The sequence below is a fragment of the Centruroides sculpturatus genome, unplaced genomic scaffold (genome assembly GCF_000671375.1).
Source record: "Centruroides sculpturatus isolate CEXI.00-Female unplaced genomic scaffold, Cexi_2.0 scaffold176, whole genome shotgun sequence".
Lineage (NCBI taxonomy): Eukaryota > Metazoa > Arthropoda > Arachnida > Scorpiones > Buthidae > Centruroides > Centruroides sculpturatus.
Genome location: NW_019384551.1, coordinates 242,759 through 259,795, shown reverse-complemented (window position 1 = coordinate 259,795; position 17,037 = coordinate 242,759). Strand labels below are relative to the sequence as shown.

The 17,037-nt window shown below is 29.8% G+C and overlaps 2 protein-coding genes across 2 annotated transcripts in view; one reads left to right on the top strand and one right to left on the bottom strand.

The window, feature by feature from the left end:
* Positions 1-386: 386 nt before the first annotated feature.
* On the top strand, positions 387-16,168 carry LOC111623654 (ESF1 homolog). Its single transcript, XM_023366313.1, has 12 exons — positions 387-559; positions 658-921; positions 3,187-3,285; positions 3,369-3,547; positions 9,328-9,636; positions 9,713-9,953; positions 10,049-10,201; positions 11,555-11,691; positions 13,887-13,944; positions 14,351-14,394; positions 14,459-14,593; positions 15,819-16,168. The coding sequence occupies exons 2-12, from the start codon at positions 666-668 to the stop codon at positions 16,068-16,070; spliced, it is 1,863 nt and encodes a 620-aa protein (XP_023222081.1). The 5' UTR covers positions 387-559; positions 658-665; the 3' UTR covers positions 16,071-16,168.
* LOC111623652 (BRCA1-associated protein-like) overlaps positions 16,087-17,037 on the bottom strand; it is a 38,104-nt gene continuing 37,153 nt past the window's right edge. The window contains exon 17 of the mRNA XM_023366312.1: positions 16,087-16,513. Coding sequence (XP_023222080.1) covers positions 16,340-16,513 — 174 coding nt within the window. The 3' untranslated portion in view covers positions 16,087-16,339. The remainder of the gene's footprint in view (positions 16,514-17,037) is intronic.

The following is a 17,037-nucleotide window of genomic DNA, read 5'->3' as shown; positions in this document are numbered from 1 at the left end:
CCAGGCCACAATGGGCCGGCCGGGTGGTGATTTTTCGACCCGTCCGGATTCTATTCCGGGTCCCCCCAGAGCGGTAGGCTGCCACCTTGACCGCTCGGCTATACGGTCATCAAAAAGCTATACTGTATGTCTGTACTTCGTGTAAAACTTTTGTTATATATTTATTTTATTTCTGATTTAATATATGTATAAAATATTATATATATATATAATATTTTATACATATATTAAATCAGAAATAAAATAAATATATAACAANTATATATTTTATACAATAATTATATATATATATATATATATATATAATTATTTATTTTTAAATATATTTTTTATATTGGGCCTGATTTTGGCGATATTTTTATAATAATTTTAAATAATCTGTTAGCATACGGTAGCTAGTACACGTGGTTTGTGAATGTGCTGTTCGAACTTTAAATATTAATTGAAATGAATGTTAATAAAAATATGATGCCATATATGTAGTATTAAGATACGTAAAGGAAAATTATCTCGATATTCTTAATGAATGTTTGGAATTTGGTAATTAAGTAGTTTAAAGGTATGTTATAGCTTTGATTTTAATAGAGCAATTATTATTATTATTTAAAGAAATGGTTTTTGAATGATTACTTAATATTTACTTCTATATGTCTTCAGAAAACAAAATGGACAACGAAAAAGATGAAAGATTTTCTAATATTTGGAAAGATCCGCGGTTCAAACCGGTGTCGAAAAAAGACAGGAAGATTCAGATCGACAAAAGGTTTCAATCCATGTTTACAGATGATAATTTCAAAACGAAATTTGTCGATAAGAGAGGACGATCGATTCAGGAAACTTCTACTGAAAATTTGAAGAAGTTTTACGAATTAACTAGTAGCAGCGAAGATGAGAAAGAAAAAGTACAAACAGATGAAGAAGGTAAATTTGTGTATTTCTGAATCATCCTCTGTAAAATATCAAGTATACATTTCTATAATCAATCCTGGAACTGTATTGTGACACTTAATTTACTGAATTTCCTATAAGAATAACTAGTGTTGCTGCTATAAGAAATATAGGTGTTGTTCTAGACTAATTAGTTCTTATAGGAAACTATAATCAGTTTTATGTTTATGGCATAATATGGTGTTAACATAATCACTCCAAATACAGTACATTATATATCGTAACTATATATGAAACAAAAACAAATTGAGGTTATATGTATTTAATGTGATAGTCAAAGTTTGATTTAGTTTTGCCATTCGTTTACGTAAAATATTGGCACTAAATTGAGAGTGATATTAGATTGAAGTTTCTCAAACAATACAAATTATATACTGTGCCTGAAATTCTTTACAGTTATTTCAGGTTGACAACTTAATATAGAAGATAGACTATGACTTTTTTTTTTTTTTTTTTGAATGTTTACTAGACGTGATGATCACTTGTTAAAAGGAAATAAAATAATAACTTACTGACTTCAAATTTAATATAGATATTTAACAAAACATTAATTTCATACAAATTGTGTTTTCGCAACAATGTAGAACATATGTACTGATAGATATTTGGAACTTCCAATGTTTATTCAATAGTTTGTTATTCAAACTTTAATAAACATTAAATAATTTTAATATATAATATAAAACATGTAACATTATATGCAATACATTCAACATTTTAAACATCTTGCAATAATGTCAAAATATATGTCAAAATGTGCAAAAATAGTCACATGACAAAATGTAAAAGTTTTTATAAATATAGATGTTACACATGTATTTGAAGTTATATATTTTTCAATGAAATATACATACTAAGATGATTAACATTTAAGATTCAAATTATCATACAATGCAAAAAATTCTAACAACACATCACATAACACTTCAAAAATTGTTAGTAATTTGACAAAGTCAAAATATGTTCACATTTTTTATATTATTTTGCACATCTAGGGATCATGATGTTTAATTTAAGACTTCATTTGCTGAATTTGATCAATGGGAAGTGTGTTAATTAAGTTATGTTTGTTTTAAAATATATAGATAGGACAAATAAGAAGAAAATTATTTTATTTGTATAAAATTTATTAATATAAAATTGTCTAAAAGCAGTAATGTATGGATGGGTTACATCAAATTAGTCAATTAGACTGATTCAAATTAGTCAATAATTTGAATCAGTACTTGTATTAAATCAGGCTTCGGGTTTTCATTTTCAGTCCTTGATAATTACAGCTAAAATGCTAATCTACTATAGGTAATGAAAAGTAGTGTCTGAGACTGTTATTAGCATTGTGGGTTTTTATCTAGATGAAATATGATATACAGTTATTCATTTTGAAATGTTATGATCCCAGTTTGATCAATACACTATTATACAAAATTCAGAAATGAATTTTATTACATGACAAAATGAAGAACTCCATCATAATGAGTCATCCAAATGCCTTTTCTAAAGCATACCTGAGAAGCTACATCAGGAACACTTTCTCCCTGTTAGCAGTCCTAGCAGATGATTGATTGTCATAAATGACTTTATATATAGTGCATTATATTTTGTCACATGGGTGTGCTGCTAATGTTCCTCATTTCCATTGATCTTGTGATTGAATGGCACTTTGCTGATTTACATATAAGTTTCAGCTTATATGTAAATCATTTCATATTTTCAATTTCATGGTATTGATTTTACACTGGTTTTGTGTTTGTACACAACCTGTATAAAACTTGCTTCAATTTTGGACACCAATATACTTTGAGAGTTATATATTGACAGATCAATCATTGATGATTTAACTACTGTATATACATACATTATTGTGAATAAAGTTATTGTATAAATAAATTTTTTTATTAAACACTTCAGATTATGTTTGTTGATAGAAAATGAAACTTTCATTTAAATGAGCACAATGATGATCTCAACAAAACATTTCTAAACCTCAACAAAATACTTTGTTTCTGATTAATATACTTTAACAAATGTATTGATCTGGTATTTTTGAAACTGTGCCAGTAATTTTTAATCCAAACACAAATTATTTATCGTATTTATACAGTATCGTATTATTTAAAATTGTTCATAAAATTTTGCATTAATTATAAAAAATAAATAAAAATAAGATTGTTATGTTGTTCTATTGATGAATTTTAAATAATAAAATAATAGATTAATATTTTAATTGTTCTATTGAAGAAACTGATGAAGAATTAGATAAATCCAGACAAATTCAGGTTCCTTCTTTTGAAGGAGCAGAATCTGGTAGCACTACTTCTGAAGAAAGTGATTTAGAAGGTAAACTATTTGTATTATATAGAAAATTCTTTTTATTTTGTATTTATAGCTATGGATTGTTTTATGGTGAATATTTTTTTTAGTTGATGATGATGAATTTGATCACAAATGGGGAGAATTACATAATGATGCACCTGAGATTGAAAAACCAACTAAAAGAATTGCTGTCTGCAATATGAATTGGGATCGAATAAAAGCAGAAGATATTTTAGTACTTCTGAATTCATTTAAACCTCCAGATGGAGCTATTCAATCTGTAAAAGTGAGTAAGCTAATTATCATTTATAATATTACTTGTTTATGTGTTTAATTGGTTTTAAGTATACCATAATTATTTGTACATAATTAATTAAAATACTGTTTAATTATTTTTTGAATTCTATTTTTCTATAACTTTTAATCCTTTTTCTGGCACAAACAAGAATTTTTGTATGCCTGTTGTTTTCAATAATATTAGCTCTTAGACATCCACAATTGCTGTAAATAATCGGGCTATGTTTTGGAAATAATAATTATGAATTACAAATAAATTTGGCACTAGAGGGAGGTGTTATGTGCCATCTTGCATTAAAATTAATAATTATAATATTTAATCAATTAATTTAGAATAAACTGGAAGAAAAGAATCGGCCCAAAGTGGGACTCAAACTCGCAACTCCCACTTACCGTGCGGATGCATTGCCAGTTACACTGCCTGGACCTTTGGTCTGATCTCCTCTTCCAGTTCTTCCAGTATGTATAAGCCCAATGTATAACCATGAATGGTTAATACAGTGCCAATTGGGGACACACTTGCACCCTCGGCCAGAAACATTCACTCAAGGCACTCAGTCAGCCATCGCATACCCTGGCAAGGCATATACACTACCCTACAATAATGGACCGAACACCGGTGGATTTGCATAAAATCTGACTGCATGTCAGATTTTATCCAAATCCAGTGCTCCCATGTGATCTGATAACGTTTAATATGATAAGCAAAGTGGTAACATTGTTAGTTCTGTGTGAAATTCTGAAAATATGTCGAAACGAAAGGAACTTAGTGACTTTGAAAAAGATGTTATAGTTGGTTGTCACATTAGTGGCAAGTCTATTCGTGCAATTGCGGTAGAATTATCACAGCCATGGTCAACTGTTGGTGATGATGTGAAGAAGTGGAAGACTACAGGAGTTAGGACACAAACTGTACACATTGGTTTTCCACGTAAACTGACCAAATGAGATCAGTGTGTCCTGAAGCATGAGGTTTGTAGAGCAAGAAACCACTCTAAATCATCAACAGTGAGTTTCAACAGGCAGCAGGGGTTACGGTGCACCCCAATACTTTGCAGGAAGAACTGCACGCCCTCAATATCCACGAATGTGTTGCCGCACACAAACCAAACATCACCCCATCCAACAGAGCTAGCAGACTCACTTGGTGCTTGCAATGTCGCAACTGGTCTGTTGACTATTGGAAAACTGTATTATGGAGTAATGAGTCATGCTACACGCTCTTTCAGTCAGATGGCTATGTTTGGGTTTGAGAATGCCAGGCAAATGTCTGTTACCTAAGTGGCAATTTTATGGAATGGATGAATGTTACTTCCAGGACTACAATGCTCCATGTTGTGTTGCAGCCTGTGTCAAGTAGTGGTATCAAGATATGGATGTCAACCGTCTTTCCTGGCTTGCTCAGAGTCCTGACCTAAACCCAATAGAACATTTGTGGAACGAGTTAGAGCAACGCTTATGGATCAGGAAAACACATCTGAAATCTCAGCTGAGCTGGCGACATTCTTGAAGCAGGAATGGACACAAATGCCTTTAGCTGTGTATCAAAACCTTGTTGAAAGTATGCCCAGAAGGGTTGCTAGTGTAATTGCAGCATGTGGGGATCCTCTGCCTATTAAAGGATGTATTCTTTACCTTATGCCATCACATCTTGCTGTCTGATCTATTATTGTAGGGTATACTATTATTGTAGTATTTGTAATACTAGCTCTTTTGAGAGAGAATTTCTCATATTTGATAACCTTAATTAACTAGGGACATTGTGCTACTTTGTCATATCATAATAGAATTACGGCAGAGCCAAAAAGAGAGACAATCATTGCATTTGCCACCATAGAAGAGGCTATCCTTACACTGGCCAGATAGAGAGATGATCTTTGTACTTGTTAACAGAGAGGCAAGAACAAAGCAATTGCTATTAATTGTTTTGTTCATTCTTTGTACCTATTTTCTGTTAGTACAATGCTGTTTTTTCATTTATGCCCCCCCTAATTTTCATTTGGCACACTCAATCATATCAGAGAGCAAGGACATTGTCTCTCTGACTCCACTTATCTTAAAAATGAAGTCATGGAACCTCATTTTTTATTACATTTTTTGATTCCTCATTGCAATCAATGGAAAATGTTTATCAAAATTGACTGATTAATTTTTGAGAACAAATACAATTCTGTAAGCCATCTAGAAGAAATTTTGCTAATGTTCTACCTCAATTATTAACTAATTTAGATATAACCATATTGGTCACTCATGGTGTCAACTGGGGGCGACTTAGTGTTTACATCCTTCCATTGTTCTCAGCCACTTACACAGTAAGACCCTGCTTAACGCGGGATGCGTTCCTAGACAACAAAGTGCTAATCGAAACAGCATTAAATGAGGCAATTTTAACAGAGTAAATAGGGATAGGGGAACACGCAACCAAAAATAAACAAATTTTACTTTAATTTTAAGTTATTTTTATATTAATTTGTATAATAATATATGTTATAAAACACAAACATATGCACACAGAAATATAAAGTTTATTTTTTATGACGAAAGTCCTGACTTTTCTGAAATTCTTGTTCTTTTGCAATAAAATCGGGAAGTTTCATTTGTTGCTTTTTTCTTTCCTTAAGCAAATGTCGGTAGCAGAAGATCACATCCAAAACGCTTTGTTTTGCTTTTGCACTCCTTTCAAAATCTGGATCATTTGCTACAATTTCATCAACGATTTCGGTTATCTTACCAAACTTTTACTAAAGAAATCTGTAGAGAAATTTTTTGGGTTCTTCGTTTTCAGAATTTCTATTTTCCAGTTCCACATGAATTCCATGTTCTGCCAGTTCTTGAAAGTCGTTGTTGGTAAAGCTCTCACCAGAAACCTGCTGTAACTCCTCAATATCCTGCTCTTCTATATCTCCTAGTCCTGCTATATCGATTAGGTTGAGTTTGGTCAACCTAACGATACAGCAATAGGCTCTTCTCATCGAGAATTATTGGATACCTTCAGCTATAACGTCTTCCACACTTCGTTCATGCATTTATCAGTTAATTCTTGCCAAGCGAAGCCGATATTTCCTATGGCATTCATGATGTTATATTTTTTCCAAAATTGCACCAAACGAACATAGATTTAAAGAAAGCACACCTTTTTGCCATTTTTTGTTGATTGGTTTGTGTTTGTAAATAATCATATTATATATGAATCGAGAAATTATATACGAGCCATGATAATTTAAATCAGCATAAATTTTGGGCTTTTTTTAGGCTTCGAGCAGACCGCGTTATATCGAATCTGCATTAAGTGAGACAGTGTTAAGCAGGATCTTACTGTACTTTAATCCTGGCATGTTATATATGTGGCATGTCCAAAAAGTGAAAATACATTGTGTATAAGCAGGAAGCTAATGTTTTAATGCATACATTGACAATAGTTGATTTGATTTGAACCTTTTGCACTCTTTTTGCAGTCATTTGTCATTGCTATGTGAGTCTGGTTTGGGTAGAATGTGTTTACAATGACCATGCCAATTCAGAATATCCCCAAATATGAAGTACACTCTGTTGTATGTTTTCTCAATGCAAAAGGTGAAAGTGCCAAGTGGATATTCACAAACAAATCGTTTCTATTTATGGAATCATTATGAATCGACAAAATGTAAGAAATTAGTGCCATGCAATATTCGTGACAAACATATTAGTGGTAGGCTGTCTGTGATATGTAATGAACTTCTTCAAAGAACTGAGGAAGCAATTTATGCAGATCAGCATCTCACAATAAGAGAATTGCAAGAAATCATTCTGGAAATGCCTAAGTCCATGCTTCATGAAGCTGTGTCTGTAACATTAGAGTCCAGGAAATTTTGTGCATGCTGGGTACCCAAAATGTTAAAGAATAAACATAAAATGAAATGGATGGCCTTTGTATTCATCTTTATCACATGCTATGCATACACAGGTGAGTTTCTCAACCACATTGTGATGGGTGATAAAACCTGGATTTATCACCATAGTCTTGAATCCAAGCCATAATCACTGCAATGGTGCCAAATGCATTCCCTAAAATCCAATAAATTCAAAACTTCAATTTCAGCAAAAAAATCATGGCTTCTGTTTTCTGGAACAGAAAAGGCATTCTTCTGATTTAATTCATCCCTCTTAGCACCACTATTAATGCTGCTGCATATTGCTAAATCTTGCAATGCCATTCAAAACAAACGGAGGGGAATGTTGACAACTGTGTCCACCTGCATCATGAGAACACTCAGGCTCACATAGCGATTGTCGCCAAAATGTTTCTCGAATGATTCATATGGAAAGTTTTTGACCATCTACCATACAGACCATACCTTGCTTCCAGTGACTACACTTGTTTCTTTATCCTGCAGGACAATACTTTCATGATGATGATGAGATCAAACATGAAATTGAAATGTGGTTCTGGCAGCAAGTGGTAGAATTCTAGGACTCTGTGATACAAAAGCTAGTACTGGGATACAAAAGCTAGTACCCAGACTTAACTGTTTGGACAATGGAGACAGTTATGCAGAAAAATAATGTACCAGTAAATAAGATGTAGTGGAAAATTTGGTCAAATAAAAATGTTTTGAATGAATACTAGCCATTGCATCTTTACATTTCAGACATGTATTTTACAGTATTATTTTTTTTCATGCATCACACTTTCAAGGTCATTTTATGAAAAATGGAGGTGGTTTCAGAAAAAATGTTTGAGACAGAATTGTTTTATTTTTTGAGTTTAATTCAAATGTAAATTAAAAAATAACATGTCTGTTTAAAAAATTCAACTTTTGATCTGGATTGATAGACCTTTCTGGTCAGTACCAGAAATTGAAAGTATTCAATACAATGTATCTGATTTACTTATTAAAATTTTTTGGACTTTTTAAAAGGGGTGTATGGGTGATCTGTGTAAAGAACAACAATTTTATACCATAAGAACAACAGTTAAAGAACAACAATTTTTATACCATTTATTTATACAGCTAATACTGTACATACGGTAGTTTTAAGCATAAAAATATGTGTTATTCTGGTTATGTTGTAGTATAAATGGTTTGTCTCACATTGAGATTAAATGATAAATAGTAACAAACAAATCATTTTGTAATTTATATTATCATTTTAAACTTTCTTTTATTAATTACAGTGTAAGAAAATTAGTATATTCACTTATAGATTTCCCTCAGATAATACAGAACCACAGATAATCAAGGTTCTATATAATTTGAACAATTCATTTGGAAAAGAATATATGAATGATAATAAATGTGTTTGTTTAAAATTAAATATATTATGAGCAATTATTTATTATGACATTGTCACTAATGCCGGGCTGCAATTTTTAATTTATTTAATTTAAAATATATTCTCTCCATCTCAAATTAGTAGTGTGTTGCCCCTGTACATCATACTCTTCCTTTAACAATAGAGTTGTGCCAATAATCTATTAACTGCTTTCAGGGAAAAATTTTTGAATTGAAATAATTTGACTTCCGGTTTGCATCAGAAGTTTGTATATGGTTCTTGAATTCAAATCTTGCTCTACCAAATGAATATGATATCAAATGGTTAAGAACATTAAGATTTAATAGTATAAATTTTTTGAATTATAAGAATATAGTTTTGTTATTTAATGTTTATTTGATAACTTTTAAATTTGTATAACAATTTATCTCCAATAACAATAAACATAATTTGAATATTCTGTATTCTGTAGCATTTTTGTGAATAAAAAAATAAGCTATTTATATTATATATTAGATTTATCCATCTGAATATGGAATGCAAAGAATGAAGGAGGAAGAGATAAATGGCCCAAAAGAATTGGTAGAAAAAGTCTTGCAGAGTGATGAAGAGGATGAAACAGTGACAGAAGAGGGTGCAGCGTATCACAGGGAGAAACTGAGACAATATCAGATTAGTCGGTTAAAGTATTACTTTGCTATTGTAGATTGTGATACACCTGCAACAGCTTCTGTGATTTATAAAGAATTGGATGGGATGGAGTATGAAAGTAGTGCAGTCACTTTAGATTTACGATTTGTACCGGACGACATGACTTTTGAACAGGTAACAAATTACTAATCTAAAATTCAATAGTATTTATTTTATTCATTTTAATGTCTTAATATTCATTATTTGATAGGAACCATCAAGTATGGCAACATCACTCCCTGACATGTCTAATTACAAACCATCTCTATTCACAACAACCGCATTACAACAAATACAAGTACGATTGACGTGGGATGAAACTGATCCCCAACGTCTTCGAGCCATGCGAAGTGCATTTGAAAAAGGAAAAGAAGCAGATTCACAGAATGTTGATTTATCTGCCTTTCTAGCTTCATCATCTTCCTCATCTTCCTCATCCGATGAAGATGAAGGTGAAAATGTGTTTTTCAACAAAATTGTATCTCTATCCTTCAAATTTAAATTAAAACTAATATTAAATTATATTTTTTTATTTGGCACTAATCAGCTATTGAAGAAAACATTTCAAAAATTGATGAAATAAATGAAAACTCTTCAAAAAAGACTAGAGTTGAAAAGTATAAAGAACTTCTGCAAAATTTGGGAAATGAAGGAGATAAAGAAGATAAAGACATGGAATTGGAAATCACTTGGGAACCTGGTAAGATATAATGTTTAATTTTTGAATATGCTTGTTGAAAAACATTTTGTTTTGATAGTCATGATAATAAAATTGTTGATGAATTTATAAAATCAGTTTCTCAAATTACATCTGCATGATACTCCAATATAGTGAAAAATTTTTTATGCTGATATTTTCTCATGTCTTCATTTGCATTGATAAATAATTTGAATTCCAGCATACTGTTAAACTACTTAAACTTTTCTCTTCTTGCAGTTATCATTATCTTTATAATGATGTATTAAGATGATTTTGAAAACTTTTGAGCTGTGTGACTTGAGCAATTTTATCATGTCAAGCCAGCACATAATCATGTGACTTCCATGTGACTCACATCATTGATATCCACTATGTTTTATTTGTATGCTAATTGACAGAAAGAAACGAGAATAAATCAAAGATGGATGCTGAAAACATATATAGAAACTTACAAAAGATGCTGAAAATGATGTCCTTGTGCATCTATTCACTTTTGTATACAAACAATCTCATACACAAAGGTTCACAGTACTCATGTTCAGACTGATCTTAAATAAATTACTGATGTTGATAGCTTCAGTGTTTTTGTGAGTGCTTTCCTTCAGTTTGCTTATAGTTTGGGGATTGGTCTCATATACTTTTCTTTTTAAATATTCCCTGCAAAATTTACATCACTGATGTTTGGCCAATTTTAAGTGTGACACACTGTACTTTCTAAATTCCTTTAATCAACAATTTCAGAAAAATTGGGAACTTCTATTATGTTTCAGCTGCTGTGTTCATCCATCAAGCCGTTTTGTAGAAAATGATGTCAAACTATCTGATGATGATTATTTAGTATTGATCAGCTGCATCTGATGTGCATGATAGTACATCCAGCTTGAGTGTCTAAATCACATGTAACCATGTGAGTTAGACACTCATTTTTTTACTGTGCATACACAGTGCCAAAGTGTTTAAATCACATGATGACATTACTCATGGATAACTAACTTTCATTTTGAAAGTGGAGCATATGAAAAGAAAAAACAATCTTCCGTAAATGAAATGCATTATCAGATATTTAATTGTCTACATCATATTTACCTGTAAATAATACCATTGTTATCAATCAAATGTGCTGCTTGATGATAATTCCATAATAAAAGCTTATATTAGTTTTTCTGCATGATGGTAGTTTTCAGCCTAATTAATTATTGTTTTTATCATTTATTTTCTTTAAATGTTATTTTCCTCCTTATGTGAACGAAATGATTCTTATATCAAATAATGAAACCAATTAGTTAAAATAGAATTTATTTTATAGATTTGAAATTAATAGATTGATTACTGTAATTTATAAAATTATTCTAGGTCTACAAAAAAGTGCTAAGGAATTAGTTAAAGCAAAGCAAAAAACTGAAGAAATGACTCCTTGGGAGCAATATTTACAGAAACGAAAAGAAAAGAAAAAGAAAAAACAAAAGGAAGAATTATCAGTATCAAATCAAGTAAAGTTATCTTCATATTTAAAAATTATTATATATAATTATTGCTCATTTACTTTATGATTTCTTTTGCTTGTAGTTCTCTTTTCAAATTAGATTGAATTATTTAAAAAATTTATATATTAATATATACTCAAAAGGTAAAAAAAAATAAGTAGAAAAAAGTGTGGGTTTCTTTTTTAAATTGAATTATATTTTCTTGAAATTAACACACACTAATAAAATTGAAGAATTTAGACAAATTAAAATAATTAAATAATCATTTAAAATTTACTATTTAATATTTTTTTAGTATTAATATCTGTCATGAAAATAGCTGAACTATCAGTTTCAGTAAACTTTTTCTGTAATATGCAGTATTCATTATATGTAAAATAGTTTTAATTTTTGACATATAAATCAAAAAGCTTAAAATGTTTAGATTTTTGAATTATTTTGACATGTTTCTAAAACAATTATTAGTGACTAATTTTATATCAAAATGCATTTTGCAGTTTCTTAATCCATATTGTTATTAAATTGCAATCATTTTCATTTAAAATCATTTTTATACCTTTAATAATGCTACAAAATTAGATGAAATTAATTTTATAACATTATTAAATGTGTAAAAATGTGTGAAAACAAAATTAATAAAACATTGCTATATAGTATTTGCTATTAAAGCTTATAAAGATACAGCCAAAACTGAAAGTCACAATTGTTGATTATCATAATGATACAAATTGATTAAATGTATTTTAATAAATAATTTTGGAGGAAAAATAGGCAGATTTTATTATATCTCAAGATTGGATGAATCAAAAATTTTGAAACTTCGTGTGGTTATTTCTATGCATGGGGCATTGATGTTATTAAATTTTGATGGTGGAGAGATAGAGTGACCATGTGTCTTATCTTGAGTAGAGTCTGACTTAATTGAAAATTTTACGTGTTATTAGCATTTACAATTGATTTAGAAACAATTCCCCCATCAAAAATAAGGCTTTTTGCCTTTTTGTAAATAATTAAAAATTTCATAATTATTTTTAAATAAAATTTCATAACAAATGGTACCGTACATAATCTTTTAAACTAAATATTCTTTTTTAAAAATGGAAAATTTTGTATTATAGTATAATTCAGTTACTGGACTACCTTTCTAGTCTCTTAATCTCCTGTTTGAGTGCTGAGAAAGACATGCAAAAGCCCTTTCCAAATTTCTGAGATTTTGGCATATAATAAATACAGTATATAAGAGAGTATCATCATTATGAATGAGAATTTAATTTCTTTTCAGTTTGCTAGTCTTTCTATAAGTATAAATAGAGTAGATTTTAGTGGGGACTAAAGTTTTCTACAAAGTTACCTTAAATGTAATTGCATTATTATATAGATTATTATTGTATAGATCAGGGGTGGCCAACCTGTGGCTCGCGAGCCACATGCGGCTCTTTGAAGGATTATTTGTGGCTCTCAATAGATGTACCTGAGTTCCCTTTTCATTTTTGTGTTATTATATTTTAAAAAATTATTATCGTTCCTTATGTGTTTCAAAATGTCTTTTAAATTGCTAACAACAAATATGAAAGACTAAGTGCAACGTTGTAACAAATTTCATTTCTGTCCAAGTTAAGAATGATATGACTCATCGAAAACTGCGCGAACGAACATAAACAGTGGCGTAATCGTCCGTTATCGACCGACTCCAGACCGATTTTGAATTTGTAAACTGTCATTGCAACGGACAGTTGACATTGTGCTCTGGAGGAAACAATTTGTATCACTCTTGCTACGGATATAATTTGTAATCTGGAATTTTTTGCATACCTTTTTAATACGTATTTAATTGCGGCTCGCGAAAAATTTCAAATTTTGAAAAATGGCTCGGACTATCAAGGAGCTTGGCCACCCTGGGTATAGATTATTTTTAAATTGTCATAAGTATTTTTGTCATGTAAACTTCAATTTGTTTTTATCATTGGAATATAACCCACTGCATACTCATTTGTACACTTTGAAAATGCCAGCATGTTGTACAAAATGTGTAATCATATCCTGTTTTTGAAAATAATAGAATATGATTGGATGTATTCTACATATTACATTATCAAAAATTATGTATTTTGAATTTTATGTCTTTCAAATGGTATAATATAGTAATGTCTAATTTGTGTATGATTTCTAAAATTATATAAATTATTATTTTATTTTTTTAGGATTCTGATAATTCAGAAGATAGCAATGTTGAAGATGGAAATAATTTTAATAGAGAAGGTTAGCTTTTTATTATTTTTAAAGTAACATTACTTATAAAAAAAAATTCTTAATATCATAAAAATAACAATCTGAATAAACAGGTTTAAATTACAATAGACTTTTCAAACAAGTAAAGTTTCTTTATAGGTTGGAATATTGAATAAAACTACAAAAAAAATTGTAATTTTATTTGAAAATTTATAAATTGTGTATTTTATGGAAGCAGCTATGTACTCTTTTCTTCTCACTTCTTCTCTAGAAGCCTGCAAAAAAAGGCTGAAAGAAGTTGAAGTTTTGTTTGTGGGAAACTGTATAGTTATTCAGATCATTATTTTAATTTAATATATAACCGGCTTTTTACAATTTCTTGTGATTTTATTGAATTTTTAATATATTATTATTTTTTATAATATAAAAAAATTAGGTTTGTCTGATGGCAGAGAGACAGATGACAAAGAAACAGAAATGGTAAATCAATTACTTTTAAAAAATTTCAAAGTTGTATAGCCTTTAACTTTAAAACCTTTTGTAGTTGAAACTATTAACTGCTGACAGAGATGTAGTGGAGAATGAAGAATCAATAAAAACAAAAAATAAGAAGAAGAAAAAGTTAAAGAAAAAGAAAGGACAAAAATTAGGGAATACAAAAGAACTAGAAAATTTTCAGGTAAATAATGTTGTTATAATCTGTTTCAAATAAGTTTGCACTTAATGTAAACAATTATTTTTGAAAGTAATGCAAACAAAGGTTTTAAGTGCTTTTACATTGGTATTATTCTGTTGTACTGTACTTGTTGGCTTATGAATACCCTGTCTTAGAAGTCAAAAATGACAATACACCAGCTCAGTTCAGCATGTAGTGACATATGCTGAACTGAGAGGTTGGCAAGTGATAAAATCTAGTTAAAAGATTAAAAAGGCACCAAACAATCACCTAAATATTGGGCTATAATATGGCTAATTAAATAATTGGTATAAAGTAATTTGTCGCTAGAGGTAGACATTAGGCGCCATCTCTTTATAATTATTAATTTACTTAAGAGATGGTGCCTAACGTCTACCCCTAGCGACAAATTACTTTATACCAATCATTTAATTAGCCATATTATAGCCCAATATTTAGGTGATCATTTGGTGATTTATGATATTCTCATCGGGTGTAGTGATGTTATTATTTGATTAAAAAGGTAGAATTATGCTAAAACTAATACAATATGCGAAATTACACAGAAATATGAAGTTCTGAATCTCCACCTACTAAGATGATTTGCAGGTGGGAAGTTTCATTAAGAGAAGCAGAATTTTACAAAGGTTTTTACTTTGTTTTTATCAATCTAAATGACCAAATTTGGAAGAAACTTATGTAGTTGGATAACAGTGCTTAGAAACATGAGTCCATTGTATTGGCAGTAATTTTTTGAAAGTTTGTTTCTTAAATTTATCATTATAAAATTAGGATATCTTTCGTTCTGCAAAGTTTTATATGCCATCAAATACAGTACTCTTAACTTAATTCTGCATAAGGAGAACCAATGAAGTAATGATATTTTAAATTTTATTACACACTAAAAATAATTGGCAATAAAAGTAAGATTGATTATGATTAAGAGTAGTCAAAGATTCCAGTGGTTATTTTTAAAAATATAAACCAATTCTAATTGATAAATGAATATTTAATGCTGTTACCACATTGAAATTTTTACTAATAGGAATTTTTCTTCAGATTTACATAAACATATTTGACAAAATAATATTTGTTAGAATCACAATTTCAGAACATATATACTTCAAATCATTGTGTGTGTTAACATTGATGTAGTAAAGTTTCTATTTTAATGTACTGTATAGTAATAGTTTTCAGAGATCTGCAAATAACTTATACCTATTTTTAGGTTGATGTGAATGATCAAAGATTTTCTGCTCTGTACACTTCTCACTTTTATAACATTGAACCAGCCAATCCCCATTTTAGAGAAACTGAAGGAATGAAGGCAATTTTGGAAGAAAGAAAAAGGCGTAGGGAAAAATATGTTGAAGATAAAGAAACTAAGATTCCGGCTAAATCAAACTTATCCAGGGAGACAGAGAATTTGGTATCGTCGATTAAACAAAATGCTTTATTTAACAAGAGAAAGAGAAAGTAATGTATTTTTTTGTATTAATAAATTTTATTTAAACAAAACTTAACACACAAACATGTTCATAGCAACAGAATTTAAGAATAGGTGAATTTCCAGATTGCACACTCTTTTATAAAATTTTTTTCATGTCATTATTGTTCTTATTTAAATATTGCAGTTTTCACACAAGATCATACACTTATATATATTTGATCTCTATATACATTTTACATTGTGCATATTATTTTATATACTGTTCCGAGTAGTAATTGTATGAAGGATTCAAATTCACATTAACGCTTCTTTTTGCTCCGATGGCGAGGTGTGACTGGTCCGGCAGATGCACCAACAACTATTTGGCCATCTTGTATTTCTTGTCTTGTTGATTCAGGCATATTCTGCAAGGTGTCGCGGGCTTCCAGGTAGAACATCAAATCACGTACCTGGTGCTGTAATTCTTGAATCTCCTGTAACAAGTATACATTAATGCTTTAAAAATAAGAATTCTCTATCATTCAGCTATGAAGAAATTGGCAACTAGAATGAGATATTCTGAAAGAGAGTTCAGAAAAGATTATTATTTTAATCAAAACCAGCATTCTTACCAATAATGCAGGAATTTTATAACTTAGTTAATAAGAATGGTTAAATTAAGTTGCATCTTTGAGAAAAATTCATATGAGCTGTTTGCTTATTTCATTTTTCACTGGAAATAATAACAGACACTAATACATACATAATTACCTGCTAATTTGTTAACTTAAATTTCTGTAGTAGTATATTTTTCTAACCACTGAGTTAACTTCTTTTTGACAATATCTTTGTCACAGAATTCAGTTTTTTGTAACATGCATTATTTCTTACTTTATTTCATAAACAAATGCAAACAGAAAATATATGGATTTAAATTCCTTCATAGTATTTGATTGTCATACTTCTAAATAGTTAATAAGACTATTTTTAACTATTTACAACTCAGCTTGCTTTACTT

Bases quoted from the DNA above. Each gene is read 5' to 3' on its own strand.
- LOC111623654 (XM_023366313.1), top strand. From the start codon at position 666: ATGGACAACGAAAAAGATGAAAGATTTTCTAATATTTGGAAAGATCCG. The intron at 922-3,186 runs GTAAATTTGTGT...GTTCTATTGAAG, and splicing joins AGTACAAACAGATGAAGAAG to AAACTGATGAAGAATTAGAT. The intron at 3,548-9,327 runs GTGAGTAAGCTA...ATTATATATTAG, and splicing joins GAGCTATTCAATCTGTAAAA to ATTTATCCATCTGAATATGG.